Source organism: Scyliorhinus torazame, chromosome 18 (assembly GCF_047496885.1).
Source record: "Scyliorhinus torazame isolate Kashiwa2021f chromosome 18, sScyTor2.1, whole genome shotgun sequence".
In the NCBI taxonomy this organism is placed as follows: domain Eukaryota; kingdom Metazoa; phylum Chordata; class Chondrichthyes; order Carcharhiniformes; family Scyliorhinidae; genus Scyliorhinus; species Scyliorhinus torazame.
In genome coordinates, this window is record NC_092724.1 from 147,069,204 (window position 1) to 147,095,009 (window position 25,806).

Below are 25,806 nucleotides of genomic sequence, written 5' to 3' on the forward strand. Positions count from 1 at the left end.
TGGGGAACCTTATCAAACGCTTTACTGAAATCCATATACACCACATCAACTGCTTTACCCTCATCCACCTGTTTGGTCACCTTCTCAAAGAACTCAATAAGGTTTGTGAGGCACGACCTACCCTTCACGAAACCGTGTTGACTATGTCTAATCAAATTATTCCTTTCCAGGTGATTATACTCCCTATCTCTTATAAACCTTTCCAAGATTTTTCCCACAACAGAAGTAAGGCTCACTGGTCTATAGTTACTGGGGTTGTCTCTACTCCCCTTCTTGAACAAGGGGACAACATTTGCTATCCTCCAGTCTTCTGGCACTATTCCTGTTGACAAAGATGACTTAAAGATCAAAGCCATAGGCTCAGCAATCTCCTCCCTAGCTTCCCAGAGAATCCTAGGATAAATCCCATCCGGCCCAGGGGACTTATCTATTTTCACCCTTTCCAGAATTGTTAACGCCTCCTCCTTATGAACCTCAAGCCCTTCTAATCTAGTAGCCTGAATCTCAGTAATCTCCTCGACAACATTGTCTTTTTCCTGTGTGAATACTGACGAAAAATATTCATTTAGCACCTCTCCTATCTCCTCGGACTCCAAGCACAACTTCCCACTACTGTCCTTGACTGGCCCCACTCTTACCCTCGTCATTCTTTTATTCCTGACATATCTATAGGAAGCTTTAGGATTATCCTTGATCCTACCTGCCAAAGACTTCTCATGTCCCATTCTGGCTCTTCGTAGCTCTCTCTTTAGGTCCTTCCTAGCTAACTTGTAACTCTCGAGTGCCCTTACTGAACCTTCATGTCTCATCTTTACATAAGCCTCCTTCTTCCTCTTGACAAGTGTTTTGACTGTCTTAGTAAACCACGGTTCCCTTGCTCGACCACTTCCTCCCTGCCTGACAGGTACATACTTATCAAGGACATGCAGTAGCTGTTCCTTGAACAAGCTCCACATTTCCATTGTGCCCATCCCCTGCAGTTTTCATCTCCATCTGATGCATCCTAAGTCTTGCCTCATCGCATCATAATTGCCTTTCCCCCAGATATAACTTGCCCTGTGGTATATAACTATCCCTTTCCATCACTAAAGTAAACATAATCGAATTGTGGTCACTATCACCAAAGTGCTCACCTACCTCCAAACCTAACACCTGTCCTGGTTCATTACCCAGTACCAAATCCAATATGGCCTCGCCTTTCGTTGGCCTATCTACCTGCTGTGTAAGGAAACCCTCCTGCACACATTGGACAAAAACGGACCCATCTAAAGTACTCGAACTATAGCGTTTCCAGTCAATATTTGGAAAGTTAAAGTCCCCCCCATAACAACTACCCTGTTGCTTTCACTCCTAGCCAGAATCATCTTTGCAGTCCTTTCCTCTACATCTCTGGAACTTTTCGGAGGCCTATAGAAAACCCCTAAAAGGGTGATCTCTCCTTTCCTGTTTCTAATCTCAGCCCATACTACCTCAATCGACGAGTCCTCATCAGACGTCCTTTCTGCCACCGTAATACTGTCCTTGACTAACAATGCCACCCCTCCCCCTCTTTTACCACCTTCCCTGAGCTTACTGAAATATCTAAACCCCGGCACCTGCAAAAACCATTCCTGTCCCTGCTCTATCCATGTCTCCGAAATGGCCACAACATCGAAGTCCCAGGTATCAACCCATGCTGCAAGTTCACCCACCTTATTCCGGATGCTCCTGGCATTGAAGAAGACACGCTTTAAACCACCTTCCTGCCTGCCGGCACACTCCTGCAACTTTAAAACCTTACTCATGACCTCACTACTCTCAACCTCCTGTATACTGGAGCTACAATTCAGGTTCCCAAGCCCCTGCTGAACTAGTTTAAACCCTCCCGAAGAGCATTAGCAAATTACCCCCCCCAGGATATTGGTACCCCTCTGGTCCATGTGTAGACCATCCCGTTTGTAGAGGTCCCACCGGCCCCAGAATGAGCCCCAATTATCCAGAAATCTGAAATCCTCCCTCCTGCACCATCCCTGTAGCCACACGTTCAACTCCTCTCTTTCCCTATTCCTCGTCTCGCTATCACGTGGAACGGGTAACAACCCAGAGATAATAACTCTGTTTGTCCTAGATCTAAGTTTCCACCCTAGCTCCCTGAATTCCTGCCTTACATCCCTATCCCTTTTCCTACCTATGTCGTTGGTACCTATGTGGACCACGACTTGGGGCTGCTCCCCCTCCCACTTAAGGATCCTGAAAACACGATCCGAGACACCACGCATCCTGGCACCTGGGAGGCAACACACCAACCGCGAGTCTCTCTCGTTCCCACAGAATCTCCTATCTATACCCCTAACTATAGAGTCTCCAATGACTAATGCTCTACTCCTCTCCCCTCTTCCCTTCTGAGCAACAGGGACAGACTCTGTGCCAGAGACCTGCACATGGCTCACAACTCTGACTAGGATTCTGAGATTGAAACCCTTTTGTTAAGCAAAGGGATTCTAAGGAGGGGGAAGAAAGATAGTGTGGGTGGAGTTAAGAAACAGATCAGCCCGTGATTTAATTGAATGACAGAACTGGCTCAAGGGGCTGAATGGCCCAGTCTGGTCCCGATGGTAGCTGTATTGAAGGTGGAATAAGTTCTGGCTACTCTTTGAGAGGAATTGTAACCGGCACAAAGAAGAAGTGCAGCAGATGTGAGTGATGTCACTCAGTCTGGTCTCAACATTCAGCGTCTGGGGCTGGTTTAGCACACTGGGCTAAATAGCTGGCTTTTAAAGCAGGCCAGCAGTACGGTTCAATTCCCGTACCAGCCTCCCTGAACAGGTGCCAGAATGTGGCGACTAGGGGCTTTTCACAGTAACTTCATTTGAAGCCTACTTGTGACAATAAGAGATTTTCATTTTCATTTCATTTCACCTTCTGAATGAAATTCTCTGGAACATCTGCAACCATGACAAGCAAGTCGGATGGCCATACCACCAGTAATAGTTTCCTCCTTTGCTAGAAAGTGACAATAAAGTGTTCCCAATGCTGCTGCCATTTAACACGTCAATCAAACTGGCAGATGCCTCTGGCTTTCCTGCCAGCATATTCTCAGCAATGAGAATTTGTGAAAGTTAGTTGGCTGAAACCAGGTATCAGCATGTACCTGCAATAATGGTCAGTTTTATATCTACCGAGTAGCTAATGAGTCCCTTAAAAAGAGCAAAGAGTAAAAATAGAGTAAATGCAGTTGGTAAGAAGATAGATGCCAAGGTTTATCAGCAGGTGGTTGGACCCTTGGCTATTTTCCATCTTTCTCTTCTTTGTTCCCTCTTTATTTCAGAAATATTTAACAATGGCATAAATAGGCCATTTGGCCCCTCAAGCCTGCTGACTTTCAATGATTACGTTCAGAAGTGGTAACTATCTTAAAAGAGTCATGGCGGGACTCTCTGGCCGCGTTCGCTCGGCGACAGGAGAATCTCGCCCGAGGTCAATGGATTTTTCCATTCTACGCTGTTCACCCGTGGCATTCTTGTGGCGGGTGGGGCAGGAGAATACAGCCCTCAATATTATCTGCAAAGTAAGTCATTATGCAAATCAGTGAACCTTCAGTAAAATACAAATTCAAATCAATCTCAATCCACTGTACCATGGGGCTTTGCAGTCCTGGCATTTGTGGGGGTGCGAGGGAGCGGTATGGCAATGCCTCAAGTCAGAGGTCAAGAAGTAATCATGGTCCCCAAAGGTCAATCTAGAAATCATCTGTCCTGTTCAAATAATAAAAGCAACAAACCATATACAGTCGTTGAGTGTAGGGACTGGGATAAAGCTTACTTTTCATTGGCATGTTTTCTGATTACATCTCTTCATTACTTTGGGGGGAAATGCAATTTATTGCTGTTGCGATGTTGCCAGTCATTATTCTCTCAACCATTTCTATTGTGTGTTATTTTCTATTTTAATGTTTACAGGGGGAAAATCTACAGAACAAATAAAAAGAGATGCCCAGACAAAAGGAAAAGTCGGGAAATTTGATTCAGTCGGTTGTGAACAGCCAAGAGCGTAGTGTGATCTTACATTAAAACATACAAGACGCACAAAGTCAATTGTCCGTAATATTACACAAAAATTTATTTCAACCATAAAATAAGACATACATTTTCTTTTTAAAAATCTGTACAATTGGTGGATCTGTGCAGTACAGTAGGAAGACGTTGATACAAAAGGCTGCAAAAATGGTACAAGTACAATTAAACCAAGAACATCATGAAAAACCTAGATTGTTCAAGCTGCAAGTGTCTGTAGGGAAAGCTAAAGAGATCATAAGACAACAAATCTGACAGGCTGAAAGGCGACCACCATGCAGCACTAAATAATTTAAATAGTCGAGAGCAGCTATACTTTATAGACATTACAGTACTTCACAATTTTGTTATCCCAACATGCCTTGTAGGAAGGCCAAAAATATATCTTTAATAGAAATATTTCGTACAAAGAGTGCATGAGAGTTAAACTAGCTTGTCGTGACTTGACAAGATTGCAACATTCCAAATGCTAACCAGTTTTTTTTTTAAATGCCATAAGGTATTCTATGAATTTTAAGTCATGCTTAAATAATAAATAATGAAATTTCATAGTTGTAACAAACTCTATTAAGCTTGAACAATGTTAAAATCAAATGACCTGCGCTAACCTGTAGCACCTAGGGTCTACTGGTTGATATAAGATACTGAACTGCCAGTTTTAATCCTTATGTGGCATCTTACTTTGAATCTATTTACATTTGGCTTTAAATATGAAAATATTTGTTAAACATTTATAAACTGTACATTTTTTTAAAAACTATATATATTGCAAGAGTTTTTCATTGTAAAAAATGCTGTTTCTTTTTCCTGATAAATATATGGGTCAGGCATCTGAGTCCTGAAGTGTTCAAGGAAGTTTATTTTTTCAAAATGTGCGAATTTCTCTTCAGTGAAATGGCAGCATTTTGCAGGTCAAGCCCAAAGTGGTGTAAGCCAGCTTCTTGGTGTCCTGCTCTTTCGATTGCTTTATTTGCTGGTTTAAATACTTTGGTTGAAATTCCATTCTGAGGAACTGAGGGATGCAGTTTTAGCAGCATGTGCAGTATTTTTGCAATTTTTATACTGATTGATGGCATCCATCTTCAAGTTGCCTTGTGCGTATATTCTCTCTATAATCAATTTATCAGTCTTTTGCGTGTATTGGTTAATCTACCCTCCCACCCACCCCCTCCCCGCCCCCCAAAAAATTACCAGCTCTAAGCTGTAACATGTTAACTGGCCCTTACTTCTAATGTACTGATAACCACTTGCCGCGTAACGAAAGCTGCCACTTTCCGAAAGGGGCGATTCAAAGTGCTCCAAGAGCCTGTTTACTCATGAAGCTATAATTAGGGTTGGCAAGAAGACCACTTGTAATAGGGTTGGTATACATGCTGACCCCATTTTCATGTTTCGTCTCAGAATGTCAATAACCTTCAACCACCGGACCAAAACAAGTTCAGTATTTCTAACTTCCATCCCGCAACCAACTGCCTGCCCCCTCCCAGCCCCCCACCCCCGTCCCCACAGAAAATACTGGTAATCCAAAAAAAAAATTCTGTCTTACTTCCAATGCCCTTAATATTAAGCTCATAAATGAACAATATTGGAAGTTTTTTTTTAACCGTGCATGTTACCAAGCAAATGATATTTGAAGAGTATATTTTGAAAGCTTCAGTGAGCCTTTACACTATTACAAGTGACGAGAAGTTAATTCAGTTAATTCTGCTGAAATTTTGTTGAGGACCCAAAATGCTTTCGCTATATCTGTCGCATTGACTATATATTATAGATTAAGTAAACGGCCTGTGAACACTTGGGAGATTGGTCCAAGTATGTAGACACAGTTGTAACAGTCTTCTTTCCCTGAAAAACCAGTTCTGGAATGTAGGGTGACAGACTTGAACGAGTAGTGTGACATCAAAATGGCAGCTAACTAAATTGGACTGGAGTGAAAAGGAAAATATCAAGAACGAGGGCACTCTCATTCGAAGCACAGATAATGAAAAACAAAAGAGTTTAAAATTCTTTGCAACTTTCCATGAACAATACCTTTTTTAAATGGCAATTTAGCCTCCCCATAGTCCCCACCTCTGTCCAGCGTCATTCAGATTAGCAGGTCAGATAAGCCACAGACCCTCAAGGTTTCTGAGGGCTAGTACCATAGGGCTTGCATAGGACTTCTACTTCAGTCTAATGTGAGTTACTTTGTTGCAACAGCACCATGCCACATAACATCCCAGAAAGCTAGCAATGCACCTCAGGTTTGTTTCTTGTGCAAGTGGTTCTGATACTCAGTTGGTTAATTTCCTGACTTCCTGCCATGGTAACTCAAATCTAAGTCTCAGGACAGTACTGTGTCTTGCCACCATCGACCAGGTCTCAGCTAATCCTCAAGGGTGTTTCAAGAGAATCATTCCAACATTTGGAGAGAGTGGGAGGGAGAACAAAGTGGTGAAATGACTTTCCATCACATTCACACCTAAGTCTCAACACCATTTGGACAATTGAAATAACACCAACAGCTCGAAAGGTCTGCAGGTAAAATTGTTTCGCCCTTGAACCTAAAGAGGATATGGATCAGCAAGAGGCTGGTGAATGAGCAAGCAGATGGATATCCATTAATTGCTTACAGGGGAAGAACGTTCTCAGGAAAGCTGAATCTTCCCATATTAACATTTTGGGTGGAAGAAAAGTATCCTAATACCTCTGATTGTTGGATAGCCAGCCAAGCTTGACTTCGCCCATTCGTTAAACGTGACTTTACAATGGAAAAGGGAGACAATATCATGTGAGAGCAATAGCCAAAGATATCTCAATGTATTATTTTCTTTCTTAACAGTGGAACAATGAACTTTGGCGTCAGTGCGGCAAACTGTCAAAGTATTCATATGCGTGGGTCACTACCACCAAGGACTAAGTCAGCCAAATCTTTGGAAACCAAAATAGGTCAATAGGAGAAAAAAAAATCAAACCAAATTTTAATCGATGGTATTTTTAAAAAAAACACAGGAATCATAAATACTGATTTTGATTTGTTCACAATAAATCAATTGAAGAAAACTTAGAAAATAAATATTATATAAGCTGAAACTTCACTTATTAACAGCAAGACCATTGTCTATTAAATGGGTCTTCAGTGGTCAGTGTTCTTTCAGGTGTTCAGTTAAACCATTTAGAGCAGATAAAACCTTGCTCATGGCTATAGGTTTCAATTGAGAGCCATTTTGTTCAGGTCGATAGTTATCAGGTTAACTTACATCCATCCAGTCTTTCCTGCAAGTTCAAGTTTTGCCGTACTTCTAATATATGCCACTGCATATACTATTATGTGCCTCTTTGTCAGGTCAAAATTATTATTAGTGCTTTGTTTGAAAGAACTGATTTCCTGCAGTCCATCATAAAAGAAGAACAATCTGTACAGGACCGTCTTTCAGCGAAGGCCTGACTTCAATAGTACCCTTTACTTGGGTCGCCGTTCTGGGCACTGTTAAGCACAATATGCTTTGATGGATACTCTCTTTTTAAAAAAGAAAGATACTTTTTGGCATTAGATTTCAGATTCTCGTCTCAGTGGGCGAGGCTCAAGTGGAACTGTGGCCTGATTATGGTCCGTGTTAGTTAACGTCTCTGTGCTTGGACTGGCTGGTGTCCCAGTCTCACTGTCCTCATCGTCTTTGTTCATGAGGGCCACTTCATTTTCATAACAGAAAGTGTTGGGTGTGGTGAGCATGTATTTCTTTTCTGCCAAGTCCCTGGCGCTACAGAGAGGCGTGTTAGGCACCTCGTAGCTTTTGTGAAAGCGGGAATAGTCAACTTTGTAGTAGTTTTTCTCCTCAAAGAGCACTGGTTCAAATCGGTGACCCCAGAGAATTTCACTGGCAAGATACGAGCTGCGACATTGAGTGGTCATTGCTGTAGCTTCCACCATTCCTTCAAGAATCACGACGATTTCAAAGTCTGCATTGTCCATGTCCTGTTTGCTCAAGTCATAGAAAGGACTGTCTTCATCAATTTCATGTACTATTGTAATAGGTGACACGAGAAATATTCTATCTATTCCACTATCAAAGCCTACATTAACGTCTACTTGATCCAAGGGTATGTATTCACCCTCTGGTGTTATTCTAGATTTAAGCAGCTGGGCCCGTACATGGGCTTCCACTAAATGGCTTTTGCGTAAGTTTCCAACTCGCCACATTAAGCAGAGCTTTCCATCTCTCATAGCGATCACAGCATTGTCACTGAAGATTAGCGTTTCATTTCTCTTTTTTGGTTTGGCCATCTTGGCCATGACAGCACCAATGATGAAAGCATCAATGATGCAGCCCACAATGGACTGAAATACTACGATGAACACAGCTATGGGACACTCTTCTGTCACACAGCGGAAGCCATATCCAATCGTGGTCTGTGTCTCGATGGAGAATAGAAATGCAGCAGTAAAGCTTTTGACCTCGGAAACACATGGTTTATGCCCCACTTTGGCATCCAAGTCACCATGCATCAGTGCAATAAGCCAAAACATGCAACCAAACAACAGCCAGGACAGAATGAAGGACAGGCAGAAGATGACCAGCATCCACCGCCAGCGAATGTCCACACAGGTTGTGAAGATGTCCGACAAGTAGCGCTGTCCTTTCTCACTCATATTTACAAACTGAACATTACAATGGCCATCCTTCTTCACAAATCTACTCCGGCATTGCTGCCTGGTGTGTATTTTGCTTTTGCCATTGCCATAGCCATTGGCAACTGCTATTGTAGCCAGTTTCATCCCGTCTTCCTCTGAGGATACAATGCTGTAGCGGTTGGCACGCACGCTGCCCATTGCCAACGCCTGGGACTGTTGCGTTTCTACTTTGGGATACAGTCTTGAAAATTTTTGGAGCAACCTTTGAAGAAACAGTTTTGAACGTTGTGGAAGAGCACACCACGTCTGTGAAAAGTAGACCTCCGCAGGTGTCCTTGGCTTTCCACCAAGCTGTCTCCTATACAGGTGAGCACTTGGCAATCCAATAATCTATTGTAATTTAGAACTCACTCGAGTATGATCTGTTAAAGAAACAAAATCAAATTTACTATCAAATAAAATCATAGCAGTACAATCGCTTCTGAACATTTAAATAATGGAAGTAATTTATAGGAAACACTTGTGAATGTTACTGTGAGGGAAAATTAAGGATTGCACACTAATCGCCAGCTAAAATAAAGATCAGGGCCAAATCTTGGTAATTAAAATACTAAATGAATTTGTGAAGTTCTAATAGAGATTAGAATTCTTGGCCAGGCTGGTTTAGTGATGATTAAGGATGGAAATTACACTGTGTACTGTTACAGCAATGCAAAGACAGACAAAACATTTGCAGCACATTTTAAATTAGGGCATCGCTTCTAGTGGATCAATGTGATCCAATTAACCTGAATACATTCCAGTCTCTGTGTAGCAATGGCTGCTAACAACCAACCAAACTTTTGAGCGACAAAGTATTGAACCATTTTATAACAAATATGCCATCAAAACCCAACAGCATACAAATTAAACTGGAACGGCAACTTTACAGCTGCTTAAAGTGCTTGAGCTCGACACTGCTATTTTATCCCACATGAGATTAAAATGATCTTAAGCTCAAATAATCACTTCAGTCTAATTATATACAGCTAACAATACAGATGGCGTATTAACATGCCTTCCCATTTCTTTCAGTTTGCAATGACATAGAAGGAGACCGGTATAAATCCCATTCTACTTTAATCTGTGTTTTGCTGCATATTTAACAGCACCGAAATGATTTTTATATAAATACAGTTCACAATGGAGGGTATTTTAACAAAAGCAATGCTGCGATACAGATTGTTAAATAAGCCACTGAATGTTTATATGAGTGTATGATTTTACTGTGATTGCCAAATAACTCCTCGCCACAATAAAAGAATACCAATGAAATACAGTAATGCAACTAATTTTAGAGCTCAGCACATTGGGCCCACAATGTTTCAAATGTTGCGTCTGGAACTGATGATCATTTTGGAATCTCAACTCAGACCCTCTTGTTGCTTTCATTAATTTATTTTCCTTCTTCCCTCCCTTCCCTTGGGTCATCTGTATTAAGTAAATGGCACTTGTAAGTGTTACAATGAAAATGTGAGATTGTTTTACATGGACAGGGGTGCATGCATAATGTATGGAGAGTTTGGCTTACAAGAAAAATATGGCAGTGTAACTGTGAGTGGGACTCGATTAATCAGAGTCCATCGAGGAGAGAGAGCTGGGAATCTTTTCGATAACACAAACCAGGAATATACCTCAAGGAAGTAACATATTCAATTATTCAACCTTTATTTTAAACTACCAGCGTGAACCTCAGGTTGTCAACACACTTGATGAGCTAATATCTGAGAATGTGCAGATACATTCATAAGATCACCCATAACTCATTAGATAGCCACCTCAGAGGGGCAGGCTGAGGGTTCAGGCCACAGGCCAGGGATTCAGATTGATGCGACATTAAACCAGCTTCCAATCTGTTCTCAGGGTGGAGCGGGGGGTGGGGGGAATATAAAAGATCCCATGCTGCTATTCAAAGAAGAGTTGTTATGCTCTACGAGTGCCATCAACAACATTTATCCCTCAGATCAAAAACATTAAAAGAGATTATCTGGCCATGTGCATCTCAAGTGTTGTTAGTAAGACATTGCCGTGTGTTTCTTATATTAAAGCAGGGCTGCATTTCAAATAATAGAGAATTGGCTGTGGTGGTCTGGACACCCACAGGTCACAGAAAATACTGTTTAACTACAATCTGGTGTGTTTGCAACCATTATCTAACCCAGGTATGAATGATCCTTTGTTTCCTGACAAGAGTGTGAAATTTGCAGGAACAGTTCTTAAATGATGTTGCCTTTTCTGCCAGATATGGTTTAACTCGGGGTGGGGAGGGGACGGTGGTAGGGGGTGCTCACAATTAATATTTCCCATTGCATTCAGCAGCTTAGAAAATTATTTATTGTCTCCCCCCTCACATTCCCCTTCCAAAACTGGAGATTGCAGATTTATTTCGTACACTTTATTTTTCTACAACTCATTCCCTGACACTAGGGATCATCCACCTGCACTTCTCTGCGTTGCATCTGAGAAATGACAACCCCTTGTGCTTTCAATGGCTGAATGCATTCAGAACTCACAGCCAGGTCTGGCCAGTGTCTGTAAGTGTAATCAATCCGATTTATTCTTTTCTGACTTGATAAAACAGTCCAGTTCCTATTTTCTTTTATTGCTCCACAAAGACTGCATCACCGAAGCTCCCAGAACACCATTAACCTCTCCCCAGCTGGGTCACCGGTGAGTATTATTGAGATTTTTGTCCCTTCTCAGTGTTTTCCTGCATCAAGCCTTCATCTGCTATGTTTCCAGGCAAACAGTGTTTTTTTCCCCCTCGATGCTTCAACTCTATCCCTGCTCTCTCTCTCCAGTTTCGATCATCTGCATTTGTAGAGTCAGGCAGCTCGGCCCATCCTATCTGTGGCAGCTCTTTGAAAGAGCTGCCAATTAGTCCCAATCCCCACTTCTTCCCCTTATTCCTGCAAATCCCTCCTTTTAAAAAAAAATATATATGCCCAATTTCTTTTTGGATCGGACAGTCTGCTTTCCCTGCCTTTTCCAGCAGTGTATTCCAAATCAGAACTTGCTCGGTTAAAAGAACCCATTCTGGACTATCTTCACGTTGTCAATTATTTTAATTGTGTGCATCCAAACAGTGGAAAGAGAATTTTAAAAGGCGTGCCTTAGTAACAGGAGGTTCTATCTCTTGCACCGCACTCAGTGTACCTGCCTACCCTTTGTATCACTGCTCTGCCTAGCAACCCTCTTCCATAGAACTGTAGAATTCCTACAGTGCAGAAGGAGGCCATTCGGTCCATCGAGTCTGCACTGGCCACCTGAAAGAGCAACCTACGCACACCCACTTCCCAGCCCACCTCACCCTATCCCCAAATCCTCACCTAAACTGCAAATCTTTGGACACTTAAGGGGCAATTTAGCATGGTCAATACACCTAACCAGCACATCTTTGGACTGTGGGAGGAAACCGGAGCACCCAGAGGAAACCCACGCAGATATGGGGAGAAAGTGTAAACGCCGCACGGACAGTGACCCAAAGACGGAATCGAACCCGGGTCCCTGGTACTGTGAGGCAGCAGTGCTAACCACTGTGCCATCCAGCCTACTCACTGGACATCTCCATAATTGTGCCTCTCAGGGCATCAGTTTAACAGTGGTAGGCAGAGGAGCTAACCCTCAGAAATAACCTTTCAAGCAGAACTTGACACCCCCCCCCCCACACCTGCCAGAGTCAACAATAACACCTCAAGAGTGGGCGCAGTCAACCTTCCACTGTGCCACTGCAATTGCCCTTTTCAGCACAGTCTGTAGAATTGTCTCCTCTGCTGACCTTACCAAGTCTCTCTTGGGATAGTTGCTGTTCTGCTTTGGCTGTATAACTACGGAGGAAGACCATTGGATGGAGGAGGCATGGGGATCAGATCAATCTTGGGTTGGATTGCACCCCAGATTTGAAGGACAGACTGACACAGGGCATTTGTGTCTCCTTGCTCCATTCCCTCTCCTGGGTCCACCCCCACTTCCTGGTACTGCCCTCTCCACAGCCCACTTACTGCTCAGACTTTCTGAAACCCCACTTGCACCTGACATCCACCCCCCTCCCCGAACGCTCCTGGTGCTGACCTCCCCCCACCCCTATCCTCCTGTTCTAACTCAGTGGCAGTCTCCACACTCTCCCTCCCTCCCTCCCTCTCCAGTTCTCTTCCCTTCCCGCTGTATTCCTGCATTGCCAATGTTGCCTCGTCCGAAACTGTTCCCCCCTGAATAGACCCCTTCCAGACCAGGAAAGCTACCTCGACCAGATCAGAACGGTGGGAAGGATACAGTTAAAATGCCACCCAGTCAAACTGCTTCGTGACCACCCGCTGATTGGAGGGGGGCAAGAGGAACGAGAAAGGAGGCCGTTCTTGTCGGAGCTGCAGAGAACTCTTGTGGAGCAAATCCAGGAATTTCACATTCACACTAGTCAGCCCCTTCTCTTCCAGCTGTCAGCTAAAGGTGAAACTGCTGTGTGACAGCCCGAGCTCTCCTCTAACTGCACAGGGCAGACATTGTCAGACAGTGCAGTCGCAAGCTTGTCTCCCCCTCCCCCCCCCACCCCGCATCCCCCTAACATACACACACAGGCACACACACCCCGGAGCAGCAAATTCACCCCAGTCTCTCCCCGGCTAGAAGGGGCAACCCTGGTGCTTTTCTCGTCCCCTTCCCCTGTGAGGGTAAAGACCTTGTCCCCCAGCCCCCCTGGGCCATCTCTTACCCCTGCTTCTGACTGCAGGGGACAGCAGAGAGTCAGGGGCAGCTAGGCACCGCCCCTCCTGCTGCCCAGCTGAAGTGCACTTGTTGCTGCCTCGCCGCTGAGAGCAGCAGAAGCAGCGCCCGGGGGGGGGCAACCCCGCGCTGCAGCCAGAGCCAGCAACCTGGGCCGGCTGAGTGTGTGCCACAGGTCGCTGGAGGAGATTGTTAGGGGGTTGGTGTGGGGGGAGTTCAGAGAAAGATTGGGGTTAAATGAAGAGCGAAAGGTGATTATAAATCTGGGAAGTGAGGCTGGGAGGGTGGGAAGCTGGAGGGTAAAAGGTGTAGTGGCAGGTATTCTGGAATGTCAGGATGCTGCAGGCTGCCTGCTCTATGGATCGGTGGCCGATTCTGCCCAGTGAGCTGTTGCTCCGAGTGACTCATACCAAACCGCCCAGTTTCCATTTCTCTGCCCAGATTTTCATTCGGTAGCTTCACCCTCACCCTACCCAGTCACCCCCCCCCCCCCCCACAGGCACCCTCACCCTCCACCCACACACACCAAGTAACCCCCCCCCCCCCCACTCCAGCCTCACCCCCCACCCCACCAGGCACCCTCACCTCAGCCACCCCCCACTCCAGCCACACACTCCCCACTCCAGCCTCACACCCACCACCCCAGTCACCCCCCACTCCAGCCACACACACCCACAGTCACATCTCCCACGCCAGTCGCCCCCCACTCCAGCCAAAAAAAAACAGTCACCCACCCCAGTCGCCCCCCCCCCCCCACTCCAGCCACACACCCCACCCCAGTCATCCCCCAGCCCCATCCGTCACCCCCACCACCAAGGTCCGTGTGAGGCAGTGTTCTCCGTGTTTATAATGAACTAGATGTGGCAATCAATACAAATAAAGGCAAAATATGTTGACAAATTAAAACAAGGGGGAGGGATGAGTGGAGAGAGACTTGGAGCTGTGCTTGGGGACACTGGAAGTGGCGAATGTCCCGGGACACGGTCCATTCACAGCTCCCGCTTGTCCAACCGCCCCATGTCTGCAGAAAGCTGCCGGGCTGCCAAAAAAATAATCAAAAATCTGTCCACGGCGGGGCGAAATGTCCTTCCTCCCCTCCGCAGCGATGCTACTTTCAAAATATTATTTTGCCATTCACTCCTTTAAAACCTCCAACTTCCTATTTCAGCTGCCAACTTTGGGGAGGAAGGGGGGGGGGGGGGCGAGCAGAGTGTGCAGGAGATCTTCACAGGCGGTCCAGACCCCAGCACTTGTCCCGTCCCCTTCCACCTGAACCCAGAGCCAGTGGAAAGGGAGCTCGGAGTCTTTTAACAACTCGCTCGCTCCTGAAGGTGGAAAACTCCACTCCGCTGGCGCTTCCCTCTCCAGGAAGACTCTTTAAAAACAGTAAATAAATAAACTGGGCTCAGGAGCCAAAACAAACAAAAAGTAAATAAACAAACGAGTCAGTCCAATTCGCCCCCCCCCCCCCCCCAAAAAAAAAACATTGGTCACAATTTGCTTTTCTTAAACAGAAATTAATGCCATTTAACATGCACAGTCTGGGCTCGAACCAGTGACCGCAGCGCTCATTCAGATCGAAACCGGTAGTCCAAATGCCGTTTGTGCTGAACCCGGGAAGGAGGGGATCTTTTTTTGGACATTGGTTCCCCCTGGTTTCCCCCCCCCCCCCCCCCCAACCCACAGAAAGGTGGAAATCCTGAACGAAAAGTCAATTATGCAAGCCCCCGGTCAAATTACAGCATTTCACCCCTCCCCACCCTGGCAGACGCAGAATCTCGCCTGGCCTGCGACAGAGAAAGAGAGGGAAAAACAATCAAGACTCTCCAAACCCTCTGGTGACACCGATGAATGGAGGAAAAGACTTGGATCTGAATGCTGGTTACCTGTTCAGTGTTTGCAGATCTGTGTGAGACTGTCATTTGGGAGCTCCCGGCGGCTGTGCCTTGCACTAGTTCACAGTAACTTTGTCTCTTGAGGGGTGGCTGAGAGAGAGGGAGGGAGGGTGGGGAGTAATGCTGGTGCTGTGGAGTGGGGTCGTGCAGCAATATCCTACCCTGTTGCGGTCTGTGTCTCAGCTGTTTCTGACACCAGCCGGCTCCACTCACCACATATATAGATAGAGGCTGGCCAGGGCTGGGGCCGGGGCCCCGCCCTCCTCGCGCACCTCCCCACCAATGAGCAGGCGGGGCCGCCTGAGTGACAGCCCCCTCCGCCAATCGGCGGGGGTCCGCTCGGTCCCTCCCACCTCCCCCCCTCCCGCCCCTCTCGCGTCGATTTCAACTTTTGAAACTTGACAATGAGACTTTCTTGGCCGCTGCAGCGATACATGCACACAGGTATCTGCGTGAGCGGCACAGCTACCGGGGGAGCTGTGCGGATGGGATCAGATGAAATGACACACACCATTTGTTGCTTCTCAGTTAGGAATTGGCTCGTTGCACTCCCTGCTCGTTGCTTGTTTAATGGCACTGGGGAATCCCACTCATGGGTTCAATCGAAAGGGTTAGAACTGGGGAAGCGTCCCTGCTAATGGCTCCCCCTGCGTTGTTGCCCAGCTGACTGTTGCTCAGGTAGGGCAGTGGGAGCTGTTCGCAGACTGCAGCCCCTCACTTAACGTTTGCTCGCTTCCCACACTTAATGGATGCATTATCAGTGCCGGCTATTCATATTAGTTAGTTGTTGAATAAATGGCGTAAGTGTTACAATTTATGGTGTGCATGTATTTATTTATATTTCATATTATTCCTAGGAATATCGTGACGGCACCAGCGCCAGAATCCTAAACATGAAAGATTATAAGATCCGGCAGTTGCCACATGAGACAAGTTGTTGATCATCTGCCCGCTGGCAAAAAAAAATCCCTATTCTATTCCTTCAAATCTCCCCGACTGTTGTTTGAAGATATTCCCAGGGTGACGTTCACAGGCTAAACGTTCCGCTTTGTTCAACTTAGTTCAAGGCTTCAAGTTTCTTCAGAAAGTTTATTGAGCAGCAAAGGCGTGCGATGGCACCAAATGATAATGTTGTGATGGGAAAAGTCATTGTCTCATAAATGTGTTCTCCAATAAGTGTACCAGCCAACAGCAGCGATTTGGACCCCATCCTTTACAGCCCGTGTCCCACCCATAATACAAGGCGGCGTGTACAATTGTTAAAATATGTACCGTTAACAAGGTCCAGATCAGATTAACAACCTTGGACTTTTTGCTCTAATTATTTTTTTTGTAATGAAAAATGACCCTCTTTAAATTTAAAGTTGATGAAATTGACAACCGCTTGGGGAGAAAAAACACTTTATTTCCGAGCAGTTCCTGTACCAATAACAATATATCTGGTGTCAGATCACATAGCAGTGCTGTAATTGCAAATCGATCGATTTATAATAGGACCGACATCAGGAATCGATCAAAATTTGAAGGGTCAATCGGTGCTGACATTGTGGAGCTGTCCCCAAAACTCAAAGGCAAGTGCTCTCCCAGCCCCAGGGAATGCCCAGATGTGTGTTAATTTGGTGAAAGATGGGAATACTGAGGAGGGGTTTGACAGGCCGAGAGGAAGGTCGGTAGCGAGAGCGCACAGGTCATTGATGAAATAACCACAACGGGGAGGGGAGGAGTAAAATGCGCTCAGCGAGTTCTCATTCGGAATGCACTATGTGAAAGGATTGGGGAGGCAGAATTAATTGTGACTTTCACACACTTGAAAAGAAGCAGACCCTCAACAGGGTTGAAAAAGAGCAGAAGGGCAGACAGGGTTACGAGAGAGAGGGGTGAGACTAATTGGATAGTTCTTTCCCGAAGCCGGCACAGACACTGAGGGGGCCACCCTCTCTGTTCCAATGATTCTGTAGTGTCCCTAGCTAGCTGCTTCCCATCACAAATCAGAAAAAAATAAAATAACATCACCGCTTGTGCTTTGCGAGTCGAAAGCGGCGTGGCTGCTACCAGGGGACCATCGGGAAGATAAGGAGCCGGTTAATCAGTAACATTGCTGTTACTGTTATGTGCGTTTCGGGGCAGAGGAAACGCTCAAGGATGAACAGACTGAGCTGGCAGCCAGGAGTGCCAGATCTACCCTGAATGAGTGTTCAGGATACACCCCACCCCCAGTGGCTGCACCTGTTTCTGGCACCTCTCAAACGGGTTGGAGTACTTTGCTGTTGTAGCAGTGGGTGGGGGGGGGGCTGCCGGTTCCATTCAGGTCTATTTCCTGCATCGAAACAAACCCCTTCCATATTTAGCCCTGACACACTCGCGTTGGGAAAGTAATAGAAACGGGCGGGAGAGACGGGGTTGGAATAGTGGCTGCGTTTTCTATCGTGGGCAGAAAACACCAGATTGAATCGAACCGAGTCTTGCAGACAAGAAGGGGTTCTTTAACTGCTCGGAATGATCTTGCAAAAATAAAATACACCTAATCCTGAAATTGCCGATTATTTCCACAAACAATCCTGGAGACCGCCGTCCTGATTAAAATGGAATTAAAGTAATTCCCAGTGTGCCATGATGAACAGACCCACCCTGTGGGAAATGAACAAACCCAGGTGTACAGACAACTTTTAGCTGAACTTCACTTCTGCGTTGACAGAAGGTTTTAATTTTCTGCATTTGCAAAATCTTGATATTTGTCCTGGCCCTTTACTAATTTGCTGCCTAATATTTTGCATTACGCGGGTTCAGACTTTGGTGTTGCTCAAAATACGTCTTTGATGTCTGTTTTTGCTACTTGGCGGGAAACTAGCCCTCTGTAATCCCCTTGTTAGCCCACAAGATGGTGCCAGTGGGAGGTGGAAATCCTTGCCCCAGACTGATGGAGCTGCTGTTAACTCGTGCTTTGAGGCCAGCTTCACTTCAGGGCTTTTAGGGACTTCTTAGTTTCCGAGAAATAGACTTTTTCTTCCAATGTGTTTGTTCCAAAATAATGTTTGCGCGCAAATAACACAAGAGCACTTAAGCTGCAGTGGGTGGGTCTGAAGTCTCTGAGTACGGTTGCGATGTTTAAGTGATATTTTTGCTCATTCCATCTGCGTTTTCATGAGGCACATTTTCAGAAACAGAACTTTCCTTCTGAGCAACATCCAATCCCTAATATGATCACTTACTCATTGTCATAGATAAGAATCCCAATGTCACAGCTTGGAACTTGTTTCCTGATTTTTACCCTCTGTCAGGGACTGGGGTATCTTTAAAATGACCCTGCCTCTTTGGTCCTGCGTAAGGAACCCCAAAAGTGGTTCATTGGCCTGACACCCATGTCCTGAAAATACCCCAAAAGTGCCCCTGTTCTGAGCTCCCAGATCTGCCCCCCTCCCCCACTCCCACCCAGAAAAAAAGGTTCCCCCACCCTGAAAATTTGGGAGACACCCCAGGGCTGAAAGTGGTTCTGTTCTGAGGTTTCAGGACTGCTGGTAGGAACGCAGAGAGTTTGTGCTGCTGTTGGACTGAGGTAGTAAGATGGTGGCTGATTTAACTCGTTGTGACAGGGAAGAGCAACACTGTCTGAAAAGGAAGATGCATTTCTCGCTGCCAATCCATCCACCTTTTGTTGGGGGGGGGGGGGGGGGTGGAGCTTTCACAAGGGCAGCCAAGGCCCCTCTCAGGGTTAGAAAATATGAAGTTACACTGATGTAATGTACAGCCATGGAGTCACAATGATGCGTGACTAGGAGAAAAACTTACAGGCGATGCTCTTCCCAATTACCCAGAGCCTTGGGAAGTGTTGGGAAAGATAAGGAAAGAGAAACAAGGGTTAACATGATATGGGAGGGTTAGTTGGCAGCCAATCAGTGAAAGTGCTATGCAACGCAAGGTGGCCCTGTGTGATTTATGAGAGGTCATCTGTTTCTCTCTCCACAGATGCTGCCAGACATGCTGAGAATTTCCCGCATTTTCTCCTTTATTTTAGATTTCCAGCATTGCTGGTATTTAGTTCTTCATTGTGTGATTATTGGGGAATATGTATGTATTGGGCAGGTTGTGAATTATCAAGACACACCCAAGAGACCTAAGCACACAATCCAGACCAGCGATCCTGTACAGTACGTGGGAGTGTGCCATTGTCGCAGTTGTCATTTCAGATGGGATTTTAACTAAGGCGCCGTTTCACCTCTTGAGTCGACAATAACCATCCCATGATTCTATTTCAAAGAATAGCAGGGGAGTTCTACTCAAAGAACAAAGAACAGTAGAGTACAGGGACAGGCCCTTCAGCCCCCCAAGCTTGTGCCAATCACATGCCCTATCGAGACCAGCCACCTGCATCCTTCTCTCCCCCATCTGCTCATGTGTCTGTCTAGAAAAGTCTTAAAGGTCGCTAACGTATCTGCCTCAACCACCTCATTGTTAATGCATTCCAAGCCACCACCACCCTCTGTGTAAAAAGCCTCCCGCGCACATCTCCACTGAACCTTTCCCCCCCTCACCTTGAACTTGTGTCCCCTTGTAATTGTCATTTCCGCCCTGGGAAAAGCCTCTAACTGTTCACTCTATCTATAACCCTCATAATTTTAGCCTCAGCCCCCATCTTTCTAGGGAGAATAATCCCAGTTTATTCAATCTCTCCTCATAGCTAATACTCTCCATACCAGGCAATATCCTGGTAAACCTTTTCTGTACTCTCTCCAAAGCCTTCACGTCCTTCTGGTAGTGTGGTGTCAACATCCTTGCAGGTTTTCTGGTCACTGTCACATTACTGTTCACAAGACCTTGCTGTGCGTAAATGACTGCCACATATACTATCTTACAACACTTCTTATTATAAGTTTTGTTCTAAGTACCCTCTAGCCTTTGCCATTCCTCCCCATTAGGTTAAGACTTGGATCAAGGCTGTCCGTCTCACTGCTTCTGATCCTCTCCACAGCAGAAGCAGCACCTTCTGACCATTTGAAAATAAAATGGCCCCAGTGCAAAATGTGAACTAGTGGCTGCAGGATTGAAATATCTCTGTTGCGTTATGTACTCTGGATAACACAGGCTGCAACTCGATGCAGCTTTGACCAAAAGATATTCCAGACTTTGAAGTCAGTTCAATGTGATTTATTGAACAATTAGCACAGTTCTCTATGAGTTCGACTCTCTTGCTAATCTTGCTATAGTAACTCAGTCTAACTAACCAGTCTGCTCTAAGCCATGTGGTGGGTGTGATGCTTCTGATCTGCCCCTGTCCAACTCTAAGTGTCGCCTGTGGAAAGAGACAGAGCATGTGTGCCCTGTCCTTTTATATGGGTTGTGTAATGCCCCCTTGTGGTAGTGTCACCTCTGGGTGTCTTGACTGCCCATTGGTCGTGTCCTATTCTGTGTTCATTAGCTGTATGTCTACATGTCATGACGTCTCTGGTGCTCCCTCTAGTGTTTACTTAGTCATAGTGTATTTACATTAACCCCTTGTATATTTACAGTGATGCGTATAACCACAGTCTCTGAAACTGCAACCAGTAAAGGCAGAATGCTGTCAGCACCTGTTGTAAGGACCTGGTATTGTACATGTATATTTCGCTGTATTTATGCAAGTCATTGTATTTCTTGCATGAAGTGGGGGAGGGGTAAATACTGTTTAAAAAAACAAGGCCGAATGCTGAGAAAATGAGACATTCTCACCTCATGTGTATGGCTCTGATTTTCATCACTTCATCGCTGGCACCGTGCCCACAGCGGCCTCTGCCATAAGCTCTGGAATCCCCTTCCCATACTTGGCTGCCTCCCCTCCTCCTTTTAAGACAGTCTTAAAAAACTACCCGTTTGACAAAGCTGTTAGCTGTCCTAATAGCTCCTTATGTGACTTGGTATTAAATTCTGTTTGATAATGCTCCTGTATGGTACCTGGGATGTTTCACTGTGTTAATGGCATTATGTGATTGTAAGTTATTTGAAGAGAATTGAAATCTATGCTGCACTGCTCCCATGTCCTGTCCCGGAGGTGATGGTTCTGGTATTTGACTTTGTCTATTCCTGCCATGTTGCAGTTGCCTACTTGGTGCCATGGATGTGAAGAGGACCTCATTCCTGGCCATTCGCTGATGTACATGGGCCTCCACTGCTGCACCTTGGTGTTCCTGAATACAGCAACTTTCTCATTCCAAACCTCAGAATCAGGACCATGGGCGAAATTCTCCCGAAACGGCGCGATGTCCGCCGACTGGCGCCCAAAACGGCGCCAATCAGACGGGCATCACGCCGCCCCAAAGCTGCGGAATGCTCCGCATCTTTGGGGGCCGAGCCGCAACATTGAGGGGCTAGGCCGACGCCGGAGGAAAAGGCCTTTGTTGCCCCGCCAGCCGGCGCGGAAATGCCATCTCGGGACGGCGCATGCGCGGGAGCGTCAGCGGCTGCTGACAGTTTCCCACGCATGCGCAGTGGATGGAGTCTCTTCTGCCTCAGCCATGCTGGAGACCGTGGCGGAGGCGGAAGGGAAAGAGTTTCCCCATGGCACAGGCCCGCCCGCGGATCGCTGGGCCCCGATCGCGGGCCAGGCCACCGTGGGGCACCCCCCGGGGCCAGATCGCCCCGCGACCCCCCAGGACCCCGGAGCCCGCCCACGCCGCTGGAATTACACCGGTATTTGTTGTGTAACTACAACCAGCTTCATCATTGCACGAATGACCTTATAAATTCTCCAACATATTCATAGACCATCTTTGCTTTCAAAGTATTTTTGCCCCCTTACTCCTCAATCTCTTAATTTTCACGAATGCTCCTGAATTCTGTTTTGCGCACTTCAATAAACTGACTTGTGTGCACTATCCTGTTGGTTATTTCATTTTCTTTAACAGTGTCAACGTATTGCCACCTCAGATCCTACCCCTTAAAGTGTAAATCTGGAAAAAATATTGGTTACAGGGGGGGCAAATGCCAGAACACTGAAGGGGCAGCAAATAGTTTGCTGAAACTGAGTCTGGTGGCAGCTCCATCTGGAGATTTGGCAACTTTTGAAATTGAGCCAAACAAAAGTGAAGACTGTCAGAGGAAATGCAAATGCTAAGAGTAATGCTAATGGGGGATAAAGCCATAGGGGCAGATGATAGAATAATAGAATCCCTACAGTGCAGAAGGAGACCATTCGGCCCATCGTGTCTGTATAGACCCTACGAAAGAGCACACTATCTGGGCCCACTCGCCCACCCTATCCCCATTACTGTACCAACCTTTGGATACTAAGGAGCAATTTAGCATGGGCAATTCACCAAACCTGCACATTTTTGGACTGTGGGAGGGATCGACAACCGGAGGAAATCCATGCAAGCACGGGGAGAATGTGAAAGCCCCACACAGTCACCCGAGGTTGATATCGAACCCGGGTCCCTGGCGCTGTGAGGCAGCAGCGCTCACAACTGTGCCACATGCCGTCCTGGTGTAACAATGCCCTGTCAGTGATCCCTAATATTGCAGAGGGGAAGAGGGTGGCACGGTAGTACAGTGGTTAGCACTGTTGCTTCACAGCACCAGGGTCCCAGGTTCGATTCCCGCTTGAGTCACTGTCTGTGCGGAGTCTGCAAGTTCTCCCCATGTCTGCGTGAGTTTCCTCCGGGTGCTCCGGTTTCCTTCCACAAGTCCCGAACGACGTGCTTGTTAAGTGAATTGGGGATTCTAAATTCTCCCTCCATGTACCCGAACAGGCGCCGGAGTGTGGCGACTAGGGGAGTTTCACAGTAGCGTCATTGCAGTGTTAATGTAAGCCTACTTGTGACAATAATAAAGATTATTATTAATTAAAAAAAGAGAGTGGAAAACTCCCGTCGCAAGAAAATATTTTCTCAATTTCAATTGACTTGAGGCCATTATTTTGGGAATTAATATTAATGGAGAGAGATTTTCAGCTTGTGCTATGCAGACATGCCAAAATAATTAAGTTCAATGATGTAGACGGATAATGATAAATAGATAATAATGAAAATTTTAAAGGGTTAAGGTTAAAAATCAGATATACCATTTGCATTAAGGGTTCAGTGATGCGAGTGAATCTCACCATTACAGCATAATTTGGATGTCAAGACGTTCAGAATTGCCAAAGTGATGAATAATAGAAACAAACTGTTAAATTGGAACGTCAAAGGAAGACTTAAAAAAATATACAAGCTCTTTTTTTCCTACAACTACTAATCTGCAAATTCTTACCTTGACATTTACAATGTTGCATAGCAACGTCCTCCCACTTTGAAGAACTTCAAGATGTTCGTCAAGCAGTTTCATTCTGTGGGGAGAAAACTAAGGCAGCTTTGCCATAAGTGCATAGGTGAACACTTCTTCACGTGCTGAGAAACATTTTTAAGCATCGCCATGTTTTGCGGCAGCTTTCGATCCCTGGTAAGAAAAGTTGGGCCCCAATCAACATTTGTTTCTCGTCTCCCAGTTTACATTGTCTGAAAACCCTCCACACACTGAAAAGCTGCAATTCCAGCCTGTCTAAGGAGGGGTTCTCATGTAGAATTAGAAATTGCCTAACTTTACCAGCCTAGGGGTGTCGTACATTACTGCTGATTTTCTCAATGACACAGTTCCGCCTCAGGATATCTGAATTACAACAGGGCAGTGGAGCACTCAGGTATCGCCGTATCGAGTGGCCAACAATCCATTCATTTCTCACCACACAACACTTTTTGAGCCTCAAAGGAAGTGTGTTCATTCATATAATTGGATAAAAACTTGAGGTAAAATTTGCAGGGTTATGGGAAAGAGCAGGGGAATGAAACTAATTGGATAGCTCTTCCAAAGCACACATGCAATATGGGCCACATGTCTCTCTCTCTATGAGATCTGACTCTATGATTCTGTGATAAAAGGAAGAATACAATGGATATCCTTAATCTGATCTCCAGACAATTAAAATTATACAAGTTATTGTTATTTATAATAATTTCATATATATTTCAAAGTGTTAAAGTGCATCAAAAACAGAAAGTACTAACGATTTCAGCAGGTCTGACAGCTTCTGTAGAGAGAGAAGGGAGCTAACATTTCGAGTCTGGATGACACTTTGTCAAAGCTTTCCAGCATCCGCAGTAATTTGCTTTTATCTTTGCATTAGAAAGTGCATATTTAGCTCTGAACAAGTATGCATCACCTGAAGGAAAATACGTAATGAGTGGTGAGGCCCATTTTTACAATTACTGAGAGCCACTGCTGAATACGTGAGATTCTTTTCCTCTGAAAAAAGGTTGCCTCAGAAAATAATGTTGCAATGCTATGCGAATAGTCTTTTGGAATTTTATGTGACCTGACAATGAGTAGACAGCACACTGATAATAACAGAACTCCCCAGTACTGCACTGGGCTTATCAGCATTGATTACCATCTCAAGTCCTGCATTGGGGTTCACTATAATCTTCCAACTCCGAGGCAAAACTGAGACAGCCAGTAGACTGGTATAAAAAATTCTCACATATAAATATCATTCCAAATTTGTCAGGAGTTAAGTAAATGTAAATTGATTACACCATAGCCCAATATTCACCAAGTCTCTGCCTGACTCTATCTGACCCCATAGGGTAAAGGTCTTTCCTGTTTATTCCCATATTTCCGCTTTCTTTAATTTTGCCATTAAATTTATTTTATCCATGGATGATTAATGGGCCTGTACATTTAAGTCGAGCAGCAGAGAGGAGTGAGGAATTCAGAAGTTACGGGAGAGAACACTCTGCTAGTTTAAACAGAAGACCTCAGACCTTTCAGCACCAGAGAGAAATGGGATGGGGCTCGGTTGGATCAATTGGCTGGCGGCCAATGAATTGGCCAAAAGGCCGTACTCTGCCTGGTAACAGGTGGTGATTGGATCCTATGCCAGTGGGATGGATCTCAGAGACCTCAGGGGGGCAGTTGAGTCCTAGACACACAAAGACAAGGATTTACTCTCTCTCCTCTGTGTTTTCTCCCGAAAGGCTGTGAGTGTTGTATTTATGCAGAGCACCTGAATGAACAAATCTACAGGAAAACCTTTACAGACTGTCAGCAAAGACCAAGAACCAGCATTCTCCAGAAAAACAGTGAGTGCTGTATATCTGAAACTACAGAGACCTGAATGAATCTACGTTAAAAAAATCTCAAACTGAAAGCAAAGTTTGAAGGTGCTTGAAAAAAACATCTGAAACAAAGAGTCTTTTTTTCCCTTTTACTTATGATTTTCACCCCTCTCCTCCCCTCTGTGTTTATCTGCCTTGTGTGTGTGTAGAGGGTGGGAGCAAGTTAAAGTGGGGAATTAAGAATTAGAAAATAGCTAGCCAGTTGTATTTGATGCATATTTCATTAGTTCTTGTTATACATAAACAATAATTGTTTACATTTACAAACCTGGGGCAGGATTCTCCGACCCCACGCCGGGTCGGAGAATCGCCGGGGGGTGGCGTGAATCCCGCCCCGCCGGCTGCCGAATTCTCCGGTGCCAGGGTTTTGG

General features: G+C 45.5%; 1 protein-coding gene across 2 annotated transcripts; it reads right to left on the minus strand.

The window, feature by feature from the left end:
• Positions 1 to 5,559: 5,559 nt before the first annotated feature.
• Positions 5,560 to 24,180, minus strand: LOC140395594 (inward rectifier potassium channel 2). 2 transcript variants are annotated; one of them, XM_072483557.1, is made up of 2 exons: positions 23,535 to 24,180; positions 5,560 to 9,086 (listed from the first exon to the last, which is right to left on the minus strand). In XM_072483557.1, exon 2 carries the CDS (start codon positions 8,860 to 8,862, stop codon positions 7,582 to 7,584), a length of 1,281 nt encoding a protein of 426 aa, XP_072339658.1. In that variant the 5' UTR covers positions 8,863 to 9,086; positions 23,535 to 24,180; the 3' UTR covers positions 5,560 to 7,581. The 2 variants fall into 2 exon arrangements, with proteins under 2 accessions (XP_072339658.1, XP_072339659.1); XM_072483558.1 differs by lacking the exon at positions 23,535 to 24,180 and adding an exon at positions 15,309 to 15,486.
• Between the last annotated feature and the right edge of the window lie 1,626 nt (positions 24,181 to 25,806).